This window comes from Lampris incognitus, chromosome 2 (assembly GCF_029633865.1).
Source record: "Lampris incognitus isolate fLamInc1 chromosome 2, fLamInc1.hap2, whole genome shotgun sequence".
NCBI lineage: Eukaryota > Metazoa > Chordata > Actinopteri > Lampriformes > Lampridae > Lampris > Lampris incognitus.
The window spans coordinates 110,217,732-110,237,643 of record NC_079212.1 but is presented as its reverse complement, the minus strand read 5'-3'; the positions used below and the strand labels follow the sequence as shown (position 1 = coordinate 110,237,643).

Here is a 19,912-nt window from a genome sequence, read left to right as displayed (position 1 = left end):
ACATGATGGTGCTGTAGCAGCATGTCACCAAAACCTGTCTGTGTGTGTCTTAAGTCTACATTTATTTATTTTTTTCTTACTGATAATACAGCATGAGACTTAATTTTTGAATGAGTAAACAATAAGGGATTTAATCGTTTCATGATTCTTGTGCTCATTTCAATTGTGGATGTAATTGCCCAACACACAAGCGAAACCAGAGCTCTACCTCTTGCTCCAGCTAAACTGATAAGCTTTTAAGTAAGAAACAGTGTAGTGTCTTACCTTATCACCGGTAAGCAGTCAGTGCATTGAAATAAATCAGACTTAACATAGTCATTTAACTCTTAATTCTGGACAATGATACTAACAAAGGACACATTCTTGCATTTCAGTGACTGTATTTATACAACAGCAGATAACACAAGGCAATTCAATGAAGTCGCAAAATGGACGAAAATGTTCAGGATCCAAGCACAATCCATTGTTTGTCCTGTTTCCTAGCCACCTAAGTGATTAGATAAATCACTGGAGTCACTGCATGCACCAGTTTTCAGTGTGTCAAAGAAAAGCAAGCAGTTGATGTTCATAAATTCAAGCTGTTAGACACAGCCATTTACTGCATGTCATATTTAAAGAGCAAATGTAGATAATTACATTGTATCCAGTCCACCATGTAAGTATTATTTGTGCACAACAGTCCTACAGAGTCATAGATCATTACCATATAGTCCATCACCTTTAATGTGTAAAAGTTGACTGAACACGTTTACTGCTAAACTCATTTATTAATTATCTGTACAGTTAAAGAAGGTTGAATCTGTCATGATCTGCAGCAAACAAGCAGAAATGAGGACATAAACCACAGACAAATGGGTGGTTCCTGTGTAAATGTTAAGTGACAGTAGTGTGATTACTATTTGTAGATGAGTATTTTATTTTCATTTTCTCTGAATGAGACAGCTGTGCATCCTAAAGGAAAACCCAAGCTAATTTAAAGTCCAGATTTAAGAAACAGTAAAGGCTAACTCAAAGGTCCCTCGAAATGATGTCAATAACGGCATGCATTCAACTGTAATACCTTCATAACAACATGTTGTTGTCTTGAGCTTTTGAGACTGGATGAATTGTAGACATTAAAATCCGCTCAGTCACAAGGCACCTGATGTAAAGTATGATCCTGTAGGGACACTCTGTCATCGCCCAATCTTTTGATCAAATAGAATAAAGTTTCCTGGTTAGACACTGGTCTGGAGAGGCTTCTTATCAGGGAGAGAGAGGACAAAAGGGAATAGAATGCCCTTTGCCTCCGAGAGGACACTCAAATCATCGGCTATGAAAGTCGGGGAGATCTCATCAGCCATGAACCTCAAGGTAAACTGGCGACTGATGCAGTAGATGGTGTCCTGCATCACAACACATTGGAAGGCGGGGCAGTGGAGTAGGTGTTTGGTGCTGCACTCATACCACAGGCGAGCCACCGTATGGTACCGGTACACGCTGATGCCCAGCATTGGGTTGATGTCAAACCGATACAGAAAGCTCTTCACAGCCACCATGTCTGTGCTTCTGTTTTTGCTGCCTACGACCAAGCTTGCTCTCCACATGTTAGTTTTCGGGTTGTAGCGCAGAAGTGTATATCTAAGGCTTCCCCCACACACAAAGATCTCCCCATTGCACACTGTGGCACGATGAGCCACGGCGAAAGTATCATTGGGCAGTGGTGCCACAAAAGTCCATCTGTCTGTCTGTGGGTTGTAACGCTCCACCGTAGACAGGCACTCCCCCCCAATGGCATAGACATAGCCCTGCAAAGCTACCAGTTTGCAGTGGGGCCTTGCATCATTCATGGGACTGATCTCCTTCCAAATGGATGTTGCAGGATTGAAGCAGAACACTTGCTTTGAAGGTATCATCTCTCTCTCTGTGCTCTGGCAGCCTACTGCCACAAATAAGTAGTTGTCCATTGTGCACATGGCACAGGCTTTAGAGATGACCTCCAGTGGGATTGGGCAGAGTGGGTGCCAGGCGTCTTTGTGATCATCAAAATAGTACAGCGTGCTGGATGTCCTCCTCTGCTCTATCTCTATTTTCTGCCCTCCCGTGTTCCTCACCCAATCCTGCGGGTCCATGTCAGCCACGACTACAAATCTCCGTCCTCTCATTCTCTGTCTCTGGATTTGCTCTCGCTCACTTGCCATTAGCCTGCCAAATAGACTGGGGTCCCTGAGCACCTGGAAGTAGTTGTCTGACATTACTTGCAGGACTGCCTGCTGTAGGGAGGACTGGCAATGTTTTTTAGCCAGGCCAAGCACTTCTATGCAGTTCCCCAAGTCAAGCTTACCCTTAAGACCCTCCAAATCTTTGCTTTCTTGTTTTTCTGCTGGTAGGTGTAAAAATGGAGCCCCTGCTAAATTCTCGAGTGTTGGCTCCTCCCACACGTTGAGGCCTTTGCCATCTGAAGTGGGAGTGATCAAGGAGCTGGCAGAAATGGGCTTCTCACAGGGGGAGGCCCAGGTGTGATTCAGGTGCGAAGGTATTGAAGTTGGAAAGGGGGTGGGGAGCTCAGAGTACTCTGCTGCATAGAGGTAGCTCTCCTTGCGCAGGAGAATTGGCCCTGTAGGGGACTTTATCTTGGGACTCACTAATGTGGAGGGTTCCTCAACAGCCCTTTGTGGTAGAACCAGATCGTGCATAATGATGGGGGTCAACGTGGAAGGAAGGTCCTTGAGGCTGCTGCCGTGGCCTCCAAACTCCACCATCTGTGAGCTGGATGATTTCCCCTGATGCTGTCCCACCATGGGGTTCGAGTCTCTAATTGAGTGAGAAGAAGACTCCACATAGTAATCATATATCTTTCCACGCACAATCTGGTTACCTGTTTCTTCCAACACCAGGCTGGCATCCTCCACTTTGATCTCAGCTTTAGAGAGGAAGCTGGAGTAGGCCCCCTGGCACTCCAGGTCCTGCCTTAACACCCGGCCGATACCCATACTGCCCTCTATCCTCTGTAGAAAGCAAGGGGAGCGGCGCCCTGTTGGACTGACCATCCCACCATCTCTAGCGCTAGGAAGGTTCAAAGCAGATCCAAATGAAATATTACTGATGTTAAGCTCTGCCTGCTCCCTCTGAGATAGTATCTCTCCCTCTGTGCTAATGTCTTGGTCCATGTTGGGTTTGTTCTCAGCTATTTCAGTCTGGTGTGAATCTTCTTCAGCTGACTGGCCACTGCCGCTGTCAGGCATCTGGCTGTCGTCATCAGTGATGCTGGACCTTCGTTGCTGGTCTCCGCTGTTCGTATCATTATTGGGTGAGATATTCTGGCAGGCCTCTGCCAGTTCTTCAAGTTCTTCACTCTGCCGGTGTGGCCTGTCTTTACTATGGAGCTGAAGTTTCCGTGCATCCCTTGAACTGTAAAACCTGTAAGCCCAAGAGACCAGAAGCACAGCTGCCATGGAGAGACTCAGCTTCAACAGCAGCTGCATGTCGAATTGGACACCCAACAGTTCCACTATGGGCATTACTGTAGCGACGTCAGTGATGTTGATGATGGTGGTGGTTGAGCTTGGCTATTTGTTCCCTGTCGAACTCTATTGTCATCGCATTTCAGCTGATGGAAGCTTGTCTCTTGTTTTCCACTGAAGGAGATGTCACTCGATCTGATGACTGTGTGTCTCTACTCAAAGGACTAAGCGAAAGTTGATATCTCCTGAGGTAGTATTTGCATCGCTCGTTCTGTAAGGGCGGGGCACCGGTCATGCTCCACTTGCAGCAGGCAATACATGTCCAGTAAGCAAACACATAATATGCAAATAACACCTGGATCAATATTTGGTCATGAAATTTGATAACTCAACCTCACTTTCCTCATGATGTGATCTAGGAACTGTGAAGCACTTACCTCATCATTATACATGAATCTTAACTATATATGAACACTGTTGCTGTTTCAACTATATATTTACATTGCGGGCAGGTTGTTTGCAATGTTGTTTCTGTGAAATTCTAATAGGTGAAATAGAGAATTATTCCGTAAGAAAATTATAAGAGATAACACTCTTAAACAAGTTTGCATACATGATTAGATCCTGTTGGCAGTGAACCCTGTTTGAATAAGGGGTGGAGAAGGATGATTGGTGACATTTATTAAACTCTTGAGAATCAGGACACATGTGTTTGCAAAGCCATAGATCACTCCCTGTTTCAGTACAGTGTAAATCAATGATTGTGCTTAGGTATCTACTAAAACATTATGCACTAACACTTACAGTAAGCTACTTTAACATTCCTAAAGGATAGTGAAATGACAGTCACATGCACGCACATTTTCTGAACACACACTATTGTGACTAATACAGATAAAACCCTGAGTTAAACAGAAGCTGAGTATACAGAGAAACCCAACAATACCATCCACTTCCAAACACTATACTTTGATGCAAACATACACCTCTGTCACACGGGAGCTGCATCACTTAATCACTGCTGTCAGGCTACCATTTGTGTTGTTGCTGACATGCTTGGGTGACAATGTGGTCAACAACACGACAAGGGATGCCATTTTGGAGCACTTTGGTGAAAGTTTCGGGGGCGTGCCACATGAAGGGATATGCTGAGGGTGTGTCAGGCATACTTGCTGACACGACACTGTTTGAGCCATCTGATAGCACAGCCTGTTGGTGACATGGAAGAAACTGAATTCCGCTAGGCATGGCTAGGTCATGAATAATTCACCAGTAAGCCACAGAGACTGCTCCTTATCCTCACCACTGTTCCCATCTCAGGTGCACCACTCAGAAGCATTGTTGGACAAAATGATTGTCAGCCATGTGCATTGTGATGTGAAGACACTTAACCCGCTCTACATCCCTATGGGCATCAGCAACATAAAATTGAACAAGGAAAGAAAAATAACAGTTTTAACAAGCCTTGCCTCCCCACTTGATTATGTTAACTTTGGAGATTGGTGGTTGACTAGGGAGGCAAATGAGACACGGTGCAAAGGGATGAAAACTGGGCAGGTAAATTCAAAATTAGCCAAACTCAAAAAATACAAACAAAAAATGTGTGAGCATCACATTTTGTGAGGCACAGTGATGGGACGTTGTGTGTGATTGACGAGAGGGAACAGGTTCCAGCCCCGTATCCTGAATATAACAAAGAATCAATTTGAATAAAGCAAACAGCAATTACTCTGTGTGATTAAAGGCACACAAAGAACCCTTTGCCTTTGTATTGTCTGCTTGCTAAGTTTCCTTTAGTCACACAATTACTATTGGACAACACGGTGGCCAAGTGGTTAGCACTGTTGCCTCACAGTAAGAAGGTCCCGGGTTCGAAACCCAGGCCGTCCCAGGTCCTTTCTGTGTGGAGTTTGCATGTTCTCTGGGTGCTCCAGTTTCCTCCCGCCATCAAAAAGACATACACTCACCGGCCACTTTATTAGGCACACCTGTCCAACTGCTCGTTAACACAAATTTCTAATCAGCCAATCACATGGCAGCAACTCAATGCATTTAGGCATGTAGACATGGTCAAGACGATCTGCTGCAGTTCAAACCGAGCATCAGAATGGGGAAGAAAGGTGATTTAAGTGACTTTGAACGTGGCATGGTTTTTGGTGCCAGACGGGCTGGTCTGAGTATTTCAGAAACTGCTGATCTACTGGGATTTTCACGCACAACCATCTCTAGGGTTTACAGAGAATGGTCCGAAAAAGAGAAAATATCCAGTGAGCGGCAGTTCTGTGGGCGAAAATGCCATGTTGATGCCAGAGGTCAGAGGAGAATGGCCAGACTGGTTCGAGCTGATAGAAAGGCAACAGTAACTCAAATAACCACTCATTACAACCGAGGTATGCAGAAGAGCATCTCTGAACGCACAACACATCAAACCTTGAGGCAGATGGGCTACAGCAGCAGAAGACCACACCGGGTGCCACTCCTGTCAGCTAAGAACAGGAAACTGAGGCTACAGTTCGCACAGGCTCACCAAAATTGGACAATAGAAGATTGGAAAAACGTTGCCTGGTCTGATGAGTCTCGATTTCTGCTGCGACATTCGGATGGTAGGGTCAGAATTTGGCGTCAACAACATGAAAGCATGGATCCATCCTGCCTTGTATCAACGGTTCAGGCTGGTGGTGGTGGTGTAATGGTGTGGGGGATATTTTCTTGGCACACTTTGGGCCCCTTAGTACCAATTGAGCATCGTGTCAACGCCACAGCCTACCTGAGTATTGTTGCGGACCATGTCCATCCCTTTATGACCACAGTGTTCCCATCTTCTGATGGTTACTTCCAGCAGGATAACGCGCCATGTCATAAAGCTCGAATCATCTCAGACTGGTTTCTTGAACATGACAATGAGTTCACTGTACTCAAATGGCCTCCACAGTCACCAGATCTCAATCCAATAGAGCACCTTTGGGATGTGGTGGACCGGGAGATTTGCATCATGGATGTGCAGCCGACAAATCTGCAGCAACTGCGTGATGCTATCATGTCAATATGGACCAAACTCTCTGAGGAATGTTTCCAGTACCTTGTTGAATCTATGCCACGAAGGATTAAGGCAGTTCTGAAGGCAAAAGGGGGTCCAACCCGGTACTAGCAAGGTGTACCTAATAAAGTGGCCAGTGAGTGTATATGTTAGGGTTAGTGCTCCTGTCTGTGCCACTGACCGGCATGCCAAGATGAACTGGAGTTTGTCCGCAGGTGCTGCATGGCGGCTGCCCATTGCTCCAAGCTACACAGCTAGAATGGGTTAAATGCAGAGTAAATTTCGTTTGTATATATGTACAAAATGACTAATAAACAGTACTCTAGTCTATTCTTCTATTCTAGCAAAGCTGGAAATTATTTAATACTTCACCTCCACAGGTGAAATTGGCAGTCCTGCTTTGTTGGTAATAGAATATGTAATAGAGCAATAAATGCAAATATGTTCTGTTTATGCACCAGTAATTGTTGGTTGCTTGTATTTTTCCTGTAGTCATTTTTTAAGGACATATTTTGAATTCAGGATGTGCACATTAAGCAGCTAAAAGTGTGTGCCCCCTTGGAGCATGTGGACATCCATAAGATGCACCCCCCCACCCCCCATCCCGCACACATACACAAACTCATACATGTGCAAAGCACATCCACATCCACACCCATACAAACACCAATGCTTGATAATAGAGGTTTTTTTTCATGCAAATAATTTTTTGGTAAACAAATCCACAATGTGCCTTTTAAACAGGCAGGATAATTAAGTCATTAAATAACAATTTGCAGGTTTTCTGATGCACTCAGAGATGCTGATGGACCAGTTTTCTCTCTTGAATGTAAATTGAAAGATAAAAGAATGGAAAATAGTGCCATATGCCCCTTGAATAGAAATTGAAATTAAAGCTGAGTTATAATGCTATAGAGTAGATGGACAAGGATTTGTGCCCCCACCTTCTCCCTCTGCAGAATATTAATTCAATGTGCAGATGACTTGTCTGTTAATGGTGTTCATGCCACGCAGCTCTCATCTCCAGAATACAGTAATATGCATTGTACTTTGGCAAGGTGAGCCAATCTTCCAACCGGATGGGTCTATCCTTTCTGTTCTACTAAGCTTTAAAAAATCTCCTCTCTTACATCCCACCTGGTTTAAACCTTAATCCTTTAATACATGTTGTGTCCTCAGAAGAGCTTAAATTGCATTTCTTGTGAAGTCCAAAAAATGCAGGATTACTCTGCATTAAGCCACTAGGCACTGTGCATGCGCAAGAGTACATAATAAAAGGGTTAACACAAAAGTCAGATTCTCCTTCAGGAACCATTTGGGATTTTGAAGGTGGAGGTGGGGTCGGCACTTGAAAATAGCATTATGGAATTCCGTGTAGGTGGCCAGATGTGAAAAATAGATGGTGTTTCTGCATTGGCAGGTGTTTTTTTTTTTCATATATGTCAGATATGATGGCGTTGTAATGAAATGAGATTAATCAATTAAGACTGCTACATAGGGTGTCCAGGGGTAGTGTAGCGGTCTATTCTGTTGCCTACCAATACAGGGATCGCCGGTTCGAATCCCCGTGTTACCTCTGGCTTGGTCGGGCGTCCCTACAGACACAATTGGCCGTGTCTGCGGGTGGGGAGCTGGATGTGTCCTGGTAGCTGAACTAGCATCTCCTCCGGTCGGTCAGGGCGCCTGTTCAGGGGAACTGGGGGGAATAGCGTGATCCTCCCATGCGCTACGTCCCCCTGTTGAAACTCCTCACTGTCAGGTGAAAAGAAGCAGCTGGCGACTCCACGTGTATTGGAGGAGGCATGTGGTAGTCTGCAGCCCTCCCCGGATCGACAGAGGAGGTGGAGCAGCAACCGGGACAGCTTGGAAAATAGGGTGATTGACCAAGTACAATCTGGGAGAAAAAGGGGGGGGGGGGATTTTCGACTGCTACCTAGATGTGCAAGACTTTGCAAGAGTAGATATATCAGCTGTCCTCTATTTTAAAGGGGATTATGGGATGCAAATATTCTCTCACACAGTGTTATGTCATAAGTAAAGTCAAGGCTTGTGGTTTGATCATCTTTCCATTTTAATACAGGTGATATGAAACAGATGCAACAACCCTGTTTACACTCGCTGTCTCAGGTGAGCCCCTCCCTGGAATGGCAGCTAAAATGATCCTACTAGTAAATGTCTGGGTAAGAGTTACGTATCGTACACAATGTAGGTCACTTAAGATAGTATGTAACAAGTAAATAACTGGATTACAGGCCAGTGACAATGAGTTGCAGCACTGTCAGCTGCAACACACGAAAAGGAGAAAGAATCGTCAAACGTCACATGCACCACAACCCCAAAACGGCAGACATATGATAGATAATATTTGTTGGTTTTTTTTTTTTTAAACTTGTTCTGAACTCTGTCCTTGGAGGCCTGCTAATATAGATGTTAAAAAGCCTGAATGAATTGTAAAAAGGCTGTCAATTGTTCTGTCCTTACAGCCTTGTTAATTTTTATCTCTGGAAACATTTTTGTTGAATGAAATACAAACAAAGATGGCGAACTGTAAATCCTCCCAAACACCTTGGCGACCATCCCTGACCTCAACTCCATATAACTTCTTTAATTATCTTCAGTATTTACACAGATGTACACAAAATACACTCAAAAAAGGATTTTTTTTTCCTGTTTCTCAACGCATTCAAATCCTCTGGTACATTCCGAGCCATAAAAAAATTAAATCCTTGTTTATTAGTAATCAATAATAATAATAATAATAATGATAATAAAAATAATGTTCTCTTGGAGCATCTGTGTTTGTTATCAGCTTGGTGCATCCCAGGACATGTGACAAGAAGGGTGCAGTCAATATGGTGGTGCAGCCTAAGCGAGTTCCAGGTTTCACATTTCAGTCAACACCAATGACGTTTCAACTCATTGAAATAAAATCCAAAAATGCTTCTTTTTTCTTTTTTCCTTTTTCAAACCAACCAATTTTATTGATCAACAGGCAGACGTGGGACAAGAAAAAAAAGTGTGTTTGGGCAGGGCTATATAAGGGGTGGTTATTCTCATGTTAATCATGTTGTTCTTTTGATATCATTATCTTGGTTATTATCTCATTACAAAAGACAGTGGAGCGCCATCATGTGTTGGCATTGTTTCCTGATAGACTGACGCATGAAGGGTTTGTTGATGACTGGAGAAGGCTTGCAGGATAGAGGAGTTTGTTCGTGTGTGTGTGTGTGTGTGTGTGTGTGTGTGTGTGTGTGTGTGTGTGTGTGCGCACTATTGAGAATGGAGGGAATGTGTGTGTGTGTGTTGGATGGGGGGTTTCACGTCAGGTCCACTGTCACTGTGAGGACAAGTGCCAGCCACATTAGTCCGAGCATGTTCATGGGAGAGGCTCCATCTACAGTGACCATAAAAAAAGAAATGACAGTTAGACAAAGATGCTAATCACCTGTTTTCCTGTCACCAATTTAAATACAGTACTTTAAGCATTTCAGTCTATGGTATCTACTGTAAATAGTAAACAGAGTATGTACCCCCCCCCCCCCCACTGCCCAATGACTGCTGGGATAAGCTTCAGCATCCCCATGACCCTGAGTAGGATAAGCGGTTTGGATAATGGACGGAGTATGTCCCTCTTTTTAATAATGTTTTTCAACTTTTTTTTTTGGGATCCACCCCCCAATTGTATTCAGCCAATTACCCCAGTCTTCTGAGCCGTCCTGGTCGCTGCTCCAACCTCGCTGTCAATTCGGGGAGGGCTGCAGACTACCACATGCCTCCTCCGATATATGTAGAGTCACCAGTCATTTCTTTTGCTCTGACAGTGAGGAGTTTCACCAGGGGCACGTAGCACATGGGAGGATGACACTATAACCCCCCCCCCCCGAACAGGTGCCCTGACCAACCAGAGGAGGTGCTAGTGGAGCAACCAGGACACAAACCCACATCCGGCTTCCCACCCGCAGACATGGCCAATTGTGTCTGTAGGGATGCCCGACAAGGCCGGAGGTAACACGGGGATTCGAACCGGCGATCCCCATGTTGGTAAGCAAGGGAATAGACCCCCACGCCACCCGGACACCCATGTTTTTCAACTTTTTGACCTGTAAACCATTTCATTCACTGCGGCGGTCTAAGGGAGGGGAAGGGTTAAGACGGCAGTGTGTTTTAAATGCAGTTAGACCCAGACTAGAATCAAACCACTGTCCTAAACTTGACAAATAGTTTATCTCACTTTGCCTTATTTGTAAACTGACACTACACCAGCGGGGGGTTACTAATATTGGTACTATTTTGCTTTCTATGGTAATTATCCCTTCTTCAATAGTGGTACAGACAGCGTGACCTTTAACATGGACCATGAGGTGCCAACACTGAGATGTAAACAGAAAAGGAAATGCAGACTCATTCCTACAAGGCAGCCCAACTAATTATACAATATTTCAGACCATTTGCAACCAGTGGATGACAGAGGTTATTTTGAGAAGAATTTAAGTGGTCAGGCCAGTAAACCTCTGCCCACTGAGGAGGCTGAAGCCAATACAGCACTTTGTCTTCTCCACAAAATGTGTCTGTTGGCCACATTTTGTGCCTACTGTAAGTAAACCACTGCCTCTCCCCAGGGACAAAAACAATGAAACAGACAGTGAAACCACTTTCTTGTACTGGTAGCCACAGATCAATCCCAGGAAAGCATTTGGGGATACAAAACCTTTCCCCACTTTTCCCCAATGCCTTGTTTAGAGACAGGTGGCCCACTTCTTCTTCAGTTCTCCCCAGCTAAACAAGCCACAGGCTTTAAATCTGCTGATTTTTAGTCACCATCCATCTCCTCTGACCATCTTCTAAATGCCGCCGACAAAAAAACCAAAAGACTAGAAAGTGGGCATTTGGACAACAGCAGACTCATGGCCAAAGTCAACTTTTGCAGCACCCTAGATTAACATAAATCCACCAGTATTTTATTTTCATAGCTATTTTGGGACAATCAACTTCAAACAAAATTATCCACTGATTACTGCCATGCTAGATAGAAATCTCTGCTAAATTATAGTCATTCTTTGTCTGTCGTATATCATGCACTATCTTGTGATATCCACTATGTGATCCAGGCATGTAATTTGATTAAATATTATAGTTACAGGCTATCTTGAACCCTTTGTGTGCAAGATAATTGTTATAGGCCTTCAATGAAAATGTCATCATCTGTTCATCAATCACTTGTGTTTTTTTATGGACCAAATTAAAAAAAAAACGGGATTTTTTTTTTCTTTCCCAAAACTGGTAGAATATAGTCCACTGGAAAGAATCTGTTTTTTTTTTTTTAGTGGACAGCATGGACCTGATGTGCAAAACACACCAAAAAAACATCCCCAGCCAACATTAAGACTACGGTCACACATGCGCGAATGCAGGTGAATGACCATCGCCTTTCGTGGCGAAACTTGTATCTTGTGGTGCTGAACGTGGGCATTGTAGGATGCGACGCACAAGGAAATCAGTTTGCTGACTTGTAGGCCGTTTGAGTGGTTGTGTGTGTTTTTTTTTATCCCCCCCCCTTTTCTCCCCATTTTTTCCCGGCCAATTACCCCACTCTTCTGAGCCATCCCGGTGACTGCTCCACCCCCTCTGCTGATCCGGGGAGGGCTGCAGACTACCACATGCCTCCTCCGATACATGTAGAGTCGCCAGTCATTTCTTTTGCTCTGACAGTGAGGAGTTTCACCAGGGGCACGTAGCACATGGGAGGATGACGCTATAACCCCCCCCCCCCCCGAACAGGTGCCCTGACCAACCAGAGGAGGTGCTAGTGGAGCAACCAGGACACAAACCCACATCCGGCTTCCCACCCGCAGACATGGCCAATTGTGTCTGTAGGGATGCCCGACGAAGCCAGAGGTAACACAGGGATTCGAACCGGCGATCCCCATGTTGGTAGGCAACGGACTATACCGCTACGCCACCCGGACACCCCTGAGTAGTCATGGTTGTCGGTTTTGCGACGTGAAAATGTAAACTGAAGTCCAGAGATGGATAAATAAATGTTTTCACTTAATTGTCTCACTTGTACATGTTATCATAGTTTCACAGACAAATACGGAGGAAGAACATTGGTGTACAAGTTATATTTGTATACCATGAAATATGAATTTCACCGGCTGGTTAGACACGGCAACATTCAGTCTTCCCCATCCTGGCTCACTAAGAAAACTATAGCCAAGTGGGGTCAACCACACACATTTCTTTGCTATTGTTTGAGGCTGCGGATTCACCGGTTAAAGTTCACCAAAGTTGAACTCCACGTGAAGCGAAGATGTGAATTTCCTTCACATCTTGTTTTATTCGCCCCTTCACTCGCATAGAACGGAAGTGAATGGGAGGCGAATATTTGCCAGTGCTAATTTCGCGCATGTGTGATGGTACCCTAACGGTGGGATGAATACTATCGCTGATAAATTTGAGATAATTGCATGCATTATATATTCTCTTCTATATAATCGAGTTTGAGTCAACCTTGTAATTCAGTTTGTACACAGTAGTCACACAGTTTTGCTTGACGTGTTGTGTGAAACCACTGGAGCTTTGACAAAGATGAATGCTACCCCTGATGGGAACTGTAGTTTTCTGGTCTGCTGCAGCCTTGACAAACTGACAGAGGTGGTCCTTCCCACCCACACCAGGGGAAGGAGTGGGCTGTTCAGCTATTAAGCAATCAGGCACGCGTGTGGCGACCTCTCGGGGCCTTGTTCTACACCGATTTCACTTGCATGCAAAGCATGTCTGTGCCTCTCTCCACGATCAGTGCCTCCATGCTGACCTGATTCTGTCCTTGCTGTGGCACACCTGCTCCTGCGCTTGCTGGAGCATTTGCATATTCAGATTTGCATCTCTAAGATATGGCTAGCAGAGATGGAAAGGGAGAGAAAACATAAGGGGGAGAGTGTGTGTGTGTGTGGAGAAAGACAGAGGGGTGTGAGGAAAAAACAAGCGACAGAAACACGGTGAGAGAGAGACTGGAAACAGGAGACAAAACATGTTCGAGAGAGACGGAGAGAGGGAATTGCAGAGCAATACGAAGAGAAAGAGAGAGTGAAACAACCAGAGTGAGGGAAAGAGAGAACGGGTGGACAGAAAGAGAGGGAGGGGCGAAGGCAGGAAAACAGCAAAGAGATTAAGAGAATGAAAAAGAAAAAAAAGGAGAAAGTGAAAGGTGGCTGCGGCTTCTCCTTTCTCAATCCCTCATTTTTACATATGATAATCTGGGCAGCCGCAAATGAGCCACCACAGTGCATATAAAACAACTGTAATCTCACGCTCCGCCAAAACTGACAGGAGTGGTTAGTCACTGAAGGAGGCCTGCTGCACCTCCATTCAACAGCAGCAAGCACGATTCCTGACAGAATCACTCTCAGAGTCGACTCACGGGATCGACGTCCGCACAGGCCTGAAACCCAAGCCCTACAGTCCGCCATGTATCTGTGGAGCTCAGACCTTATATGAACCGAGACTATCAAATGCCCAAACTTCCCTCCAGCCCGAGGTCGGCTACTAATGTTAATGCCAGTACCGGTTGTAAAAAGTAACAGTATAACTTGTCTGACACTTAAATCCCTATCCATGTTCAATCTATCCCTTTGAAAACACAGCCAAAGCCAACCCTTGATGGTCGATAGCTGGATGTCTGGTCAGGTTTAGAGCCACTGCCTTTAGGGAAGATGAACAACATCCACCTGCCAAAGCTTTGAACGCTGAATCCACGATCTGCCAAAGAACTCACATTTACACACCAAGTGGACCCTCCCATTTTGTCCTCATATTTAAGGCCCGTTGCCTTAGATGTCTCTACAAACATAATCAAGTAATAAAGCAGGAATCCTTTCGTTACGGTTTGCAGAAGAGACTGTGAGTCACTCCATTTTTGCAATACTTACTGTTCTGATTCTGTGTGTTTTTCATCATGCTCGGGTTTTCTGTTGGAGAGAGAGAGAGAGAGAAAGGTTAACAGTTAGATATGAGCAAAGAAAATGAGCGCAGAATGAATTGACCGACTCACTGACCGACTGGACTGATCGAGTAAATGATTGAAGGACTGAGGAAAAAAAAGTGGTGTGTGGATAAGCGAGTATTGGGGAGAGAGAGAGAGAGAGAGAGAGGGTGACGGAGGGAGACTGTGAATTAGAAAATGAGAAAATAGTGATCTCTGACGAAGGTTGTAGTTTTCTAATGAAGCTGAACTCCTAAGTTCCTAAAGCTCATGGTAAATGACATCTCCCTAGTGAGCAGGGCTGGCACTATTAACTAGGAACACAGTGCACTCTGCCAGAGCTGCCAGAACACTTTCGGCACCAGCAACAGCTGTAGAGAAAATAAGCACCAACTCCGGTAAGATGGAGGTTTGGGAGAGAGTTGGGCGAAACAAACTCCTTTTCTAATAAGTACACCTGATATCCACCCTACAAGATATGCTCTGACAATGAGTTTCCGAGTTCTCTGTGGGGTAAAGTAATTGCAGAGCAGAGAGCATGAAGGTTTGCAGAGTAATAGCACACACACTTGGGTTACATTCTGTGGGTTATTTTCGGGCTGCAGACTTTTCACAAGGAAACAGGTGGATGCCAGTGCAGTGCATCACTAGTGCCATTCTGATCTGGCAGCAGTCACTGAAGCATTGAGTCTTCAGTGTTGTGTGTGCATGTTTGTGTGTGCCAAATGGGCATGTGTGCGTATGAGAGAGCGAGAGAGAGAGAGTTTGCACGTGTCTGTGTGTAAATACGTGCCTGTGCATGTGAACTATGTGTGTGTGTGTGTGCTAGCATTGGTGCATGTGCGCATCACTGCCTTCCTCCCCTGTGCTGACTCACTTGACAGTAATCACAGAGGATATTATCACCGAAGGTGGCTAAAGATGTACATCATGAAGACACAAGCACTGTTCTTTCCCATACCAAGCCACCGTTATACTCTATTATTTCTGATGATGTACACCAATGAGCCAAACTATTATGACCACTCAACGGCTAACCAAAACTATTATGACCACTCAACGGCTAACCAAATAATGTCAATCATCTCCAAACAAGAGCACATGTGAAGGGCTGGGTAGATTAGATGGTAAACGAACAATCAGTTCTCGTAGTCAATGTATTGGATGCAGGAGAAATTGGTAGGATTAAAGACCTGAGCGACTTTGACAAGGGCCAAATTGTTATGGCCAGACGACTGGGTCAGGGCATCTCTGAAATGACAAGGCTTGCGGGGTGCTCCTGGTCAGCAGTGGTGAGTACCTACTGACAGTGGTCCAAGGGTAGACAAAACACAAACTGGCGACAAGGGTGTTGGGCACCCAAGGTTCACCGATGCGTTACCTGGGGAAGAGGATGCACGATGGGAAGAAGGCAAGCCGGTGGAGGCAGTGTGATGCTCTGGGAAATGTTCTGCTGGGAAACCCTAGGTCCAGTGGTTAATGTGGATGTCGGTTTGACATGTGCCACCTACGTAAACATCATTGCAGACCAGATACACCCCTTCATAGCAATGGTATTTCCGGATGTCAGTGGCCTCTTTCAGCAGGATAATGTGCCCTGCCACACTGCACATATTGTTTGGGAATGGTTTGAGGAACATGATGAAGTCTTCAAGGTGTTGCCCTGGCCTCCAAATTCTCCAGATCTCAATCCGATTGAGCATCTGTGGGATGTGGTGGACTGACAAAGTCCGATCCACGGCGGCTCCACCTCGCAACTTACAGGACTCGAAGGATCTGCTGCTAATGTTTTGGTGTAAGATACTACAGGACACCTTCAGGGGTCTTGTAGAGTCCATGCCTTGGCGGGTCTGTGCTGTTTTGGTGGCACATGATGGACCAACCACATATTAGGCAGGTGGTCATAATGCTTTGGCTCATCAGTGTATATTGAACACCTTGCCAAGTGAGCAGAGCTCCCAAATCTATCTCCCCTCCTCCCCCCAGGGAGGGAGAGAAGTGTCTCATTTCAAGGCCACTGGGGGAATGATGCCAAGGTCACTTAATCACCATTTACTTCCTCTAAGCGCCAGTGGAAGCCATCTAAATGAAGCGCACAGACAGATGGGCCACACCAGGCACACAGCTGATGACACCTAAGGGTAGATCAGGGTGTTTAATAGACATTAGCACTCCTCCCAGCAACATGTCTCCCAAGTCAAAGCCACCCCAAAATGGCTTTGTCCCTAAATTGCGTTCTTATAGGGAATGCCCAATAATTTGTAAATTTGTGCCATACTATAAACCCTGCTCACAACAGTTGTGTCAAAAAATGTGATACTTGGAAATGATGAAGACGTAGTTATTTGTTTTTTAGTAGACAAGAAATGAAAGTGGATCACTGAACTGATCTACTTGAGGATGTGTTTCCAGGGCCAAATACAAGCATATGTGTGTGTGTGTTTTTTTTTGTGTGTGTGCACGTGCCACAGCCACACTCCAAATCGCGACCCTGCAAACATGTGCCTCAGCTTGTATCCTCATTAATACTGATGGATTTGAAAAAGAAAAAAGGGGGTTGAATCAGTACGACTTAATTTTAACAAAACATCAGGAGTCGCTTAGAAGAATATCTTTTCAGCTGCAGAGGAACTGTTTTGTTTGAAACCTCGCCACTTGACCGACAACAGAGCCCTCAGCAGTGACGGTCAGCCCAGAAGTTTCCAGGTCATTCGACGGTGTTCAGTGGTTAACAGATCTAGAGAAGGAAGGAGCACCGGACCTAATGGATTCAGCAAGCGATCTAACTCCCCCATCAACAAAAGTAAACAAAAAGCTTCTGGGATTCAGATCTACATCTCCAACCGGCCAGTGAAATAAGTATTTTTTTTTTCTGACATTGAAAATAACAAAGACTATTTTATCATCTGTCTTTGACGGGACTTATTTCTGCCTGTGTTAAAAACAGGAAGCGGTTCAAGACATGCCGGTGGTGGGATAGTCACTGGATCCCTTGCCACCGCTATTATTCCCTCATACTGCAGCCTTAGAAGAACACGTTGAGCTAATTAGTGATTCAATTTCTTATTAATCACACGCTTAGCTATATTAATTATTCATACCTAAAAGCGGTCACATAAATCTCTTAAGTAATTTTCAAAGATATTGTAGATATATTAAATACATTTTGTAGAATGATTTAATTCTTTGTGACATTTAACTGTGGAAATGTTTCAACATTCCAGATAATATTGCATAGTCTGTAAAAAAATGTTTGATCTGCAGCCATTGAAAAATGCTTTGAAAGAAAAAAGCAACAAAAACAAAATAAACAACAAATGCACAAAAAAAGAAAAAAAAGAAGAAGAAGGGATCTAAATTTGGCTGCTCTGGTGTTAGCCCTGAGAAATGAAGCCAGGATGTGTTAATGAGTGGTGAGTACACACCGAAGACAATGAGGCGAGTGTGCGTGTCAGTGGAGCCCAGAGGATTCTGGGCCGTGCAGCGATACATGGACCCATTGAGCTCAGCTGGCACTCTCTCCAGAATCAGTTCCTTCCCCTCTCGCTCCACACTCCCATCCAGCAGACGGCCCCCTACCCGTGTCCAGGTGAAGAGGGGCTCTGGGAACACCTCGTTCTATCAACACCCGGTAGCCAGGTGAGATGAATACAGAGAGAGAGAGAAAAATAGGGAAATAGGGAGAGAAAGGAAGGGTGAGAGGGAGGTGCAGAGAGTCTGTGAGTCTCAGTCAAGAGATTAAGAGCAAAGGATACATGAATAATAAAAATGCCAATTTTTCCCCTAATGCAATGGCAAGTTAACAGTATGCATTAATAATCAACACTTAACGCTTCACAACAGCCTCAACACTGCTCACTTTCCATCCAGGGAATCTCCCTCTTTTCCAAATAAACAAAAACATGCCTCTCAACCTTTCATTTATGTTTGTTATAAGAATTTAACTCTATCTATCTGTCTGTCTGACTGCCTGTCTGTCCATCCACCTGCCTGCCTGCATTCTTGTCAGTCTGCCTGCCTGCCCGCTGGCCTCTGTCTGTCTGTCTTTCTGTATGCCTTTCTGTGTGTCTGCCTGTCTGTTTGCCTTTTCTGTCTTTGTCTTTCTGTATGCCTGCCTGCTTTCCTGCCTTTCTGTTTGCCTAACTGTCCGTCTGTCTGTCTTTCTGTATGTCTGCCTTTCTGTATGCCTATCTGTCTGTCTTTCTATATGCCTGGCTGCCTGCCTGCCCGCCTTTCTGTCTGTCTTTCTGCCTTTGTCTGTCTATCGTTCTGTCTGCCTGCCTGTCCGCCCACCCACCCGTCTGCCTGCCTGCCTGCCTGCCTGCCTGCCAGCCTCTGTCTGTGTCTTTCTGTATGCCTGTATGCCTGTCTGCCTGCGTGCCAATCTGTCTGTCTGCATGCCTGCCTGCTTGCCTGCCTGACTGTCTGTCTGTTTTTCTGTATGCCTGTCTGCCTGTCTGTTTGTCTTTCTGTATGCCTGCCTGCCTGCCTTTCTGTCTGCCTGTCTTTCTGTATACCTGCCCGCCTTTCAGTCTGTCTGTCTGTCTGCCTGTCTACCTGCCTGTCTGTCTGTCTGCCTGCCTGCCTTGTCTGTATGTCTGTCTGTCTGTCCAACTGCCCGCCTAAAGCAGCATTTTGATTCATATCAGTAGGCTGACATATTCATAGAAATAAAGTATACTTAATAGATAAAGAGGGCAAACGCTCTGAGGTATTTTCCCCTCAGAGGAGTAAAGGCCTTTAAGGCCTTCACACACCGGGGGCGTTATTTTCGTGCGATTAATTCGCACGTCAATATGTTTTTTGAACTGTTGTTTTTATCACGTGTACTTTCACACAGAATGTGAATATGACGGGCTGAAAACACGACATGATTTCTTAATTTTTGGAACGAGTTCGTTTTTCTGAGCTTGTCGCAACACAAATAAAGGCATCAGCCAATCACGCTGCACAGAACGGATGTCATGTCACAACTCCTAAAGACCCGTTGATTGTTTGTTTTTCTCGTCACCCTGTATTGTATGACAGAGGACACAAAACTTATAAAGACGACGAGCTTAATTAAGGACAGCGTGTGGCGAACAGCTAGGCTATCAGGACAGCGGGTAGCTGATGCAGTTTACTTTTGGATGTAGTAGAGTCGGTAGCAAGGCATCCGCGTCATAGCAGGTTTGGCATTTTAACGTCAGACTGATGATATATGGGGAGGCATTCTGTGTAGCCTTTTACCTGGGCACCGCACATACTACACTACCCAACGTAACACGACACTGCAGCAAGTCGTATCGCTGCCGGTGTGAATAGTTTTGATGCAAAATATTCGCAGGCGAGTGTTTTTATTTTCGTTTATTCGTCACATCCCGAGAGTGTAAAGGCCTTAAATGCCTTAAGACTTTGCACCCCATGTTTGAACTGCATCCCTCAACACACACACACGTTTTCTCAGTAAAG

The 19,912-nt window shown here is 44.9% G+C and overlaps 2 protein-coding genes across 2 annotated transcripts in view; both read right to left on the bottom strand.

Annotated features, from left to right (window-relative positions):
* Window positions 1-1,217: 1,217 nt before the first annotated feature.
* klhdc7a (kelch domain containing 7A) lies at window positions 1,218-3,500 on the bottom strand. The gene has a single exon (XM_056275444.1). The coding sequence runs from the start codon at window positions 3,498-3,500 to the stop codon at window positions 1,218-1,220; it is 2,283 nt and encodes a 760-aa protein (XP_056131419.1).
* Window positions 3,501-9,515: 6,015 nt separating this feature from the next.
* The window catches only part of igsf21a (immunoglobin superfamily, member 21a), a 396,954-nt gene continuing 386,557 nt past the window's right edge, over window positions 9,516-19,912 (bottom strand). The window contains exons 8-10 of the mRNA XM_056274983.1: window positions 17,887-18,079; window positions 14,409-14,447; window positions 9,516-9,874 (exon numbers count right to left, since the gene is read on the bottom strand). Coding sequence (XP_056130958.1) covers window positions 9,798-9,874; window positions 14,409-14,447; window positions 17,887-18,079 — 309 coding nt within the window. The 3' untranslated portion in view covers window positions 9,516-9,797. The remainder of the gene's footprint in view (window positions 9,875-14,408; window positions 14,448-17,886; window positions 18,080-19,912) is intronic.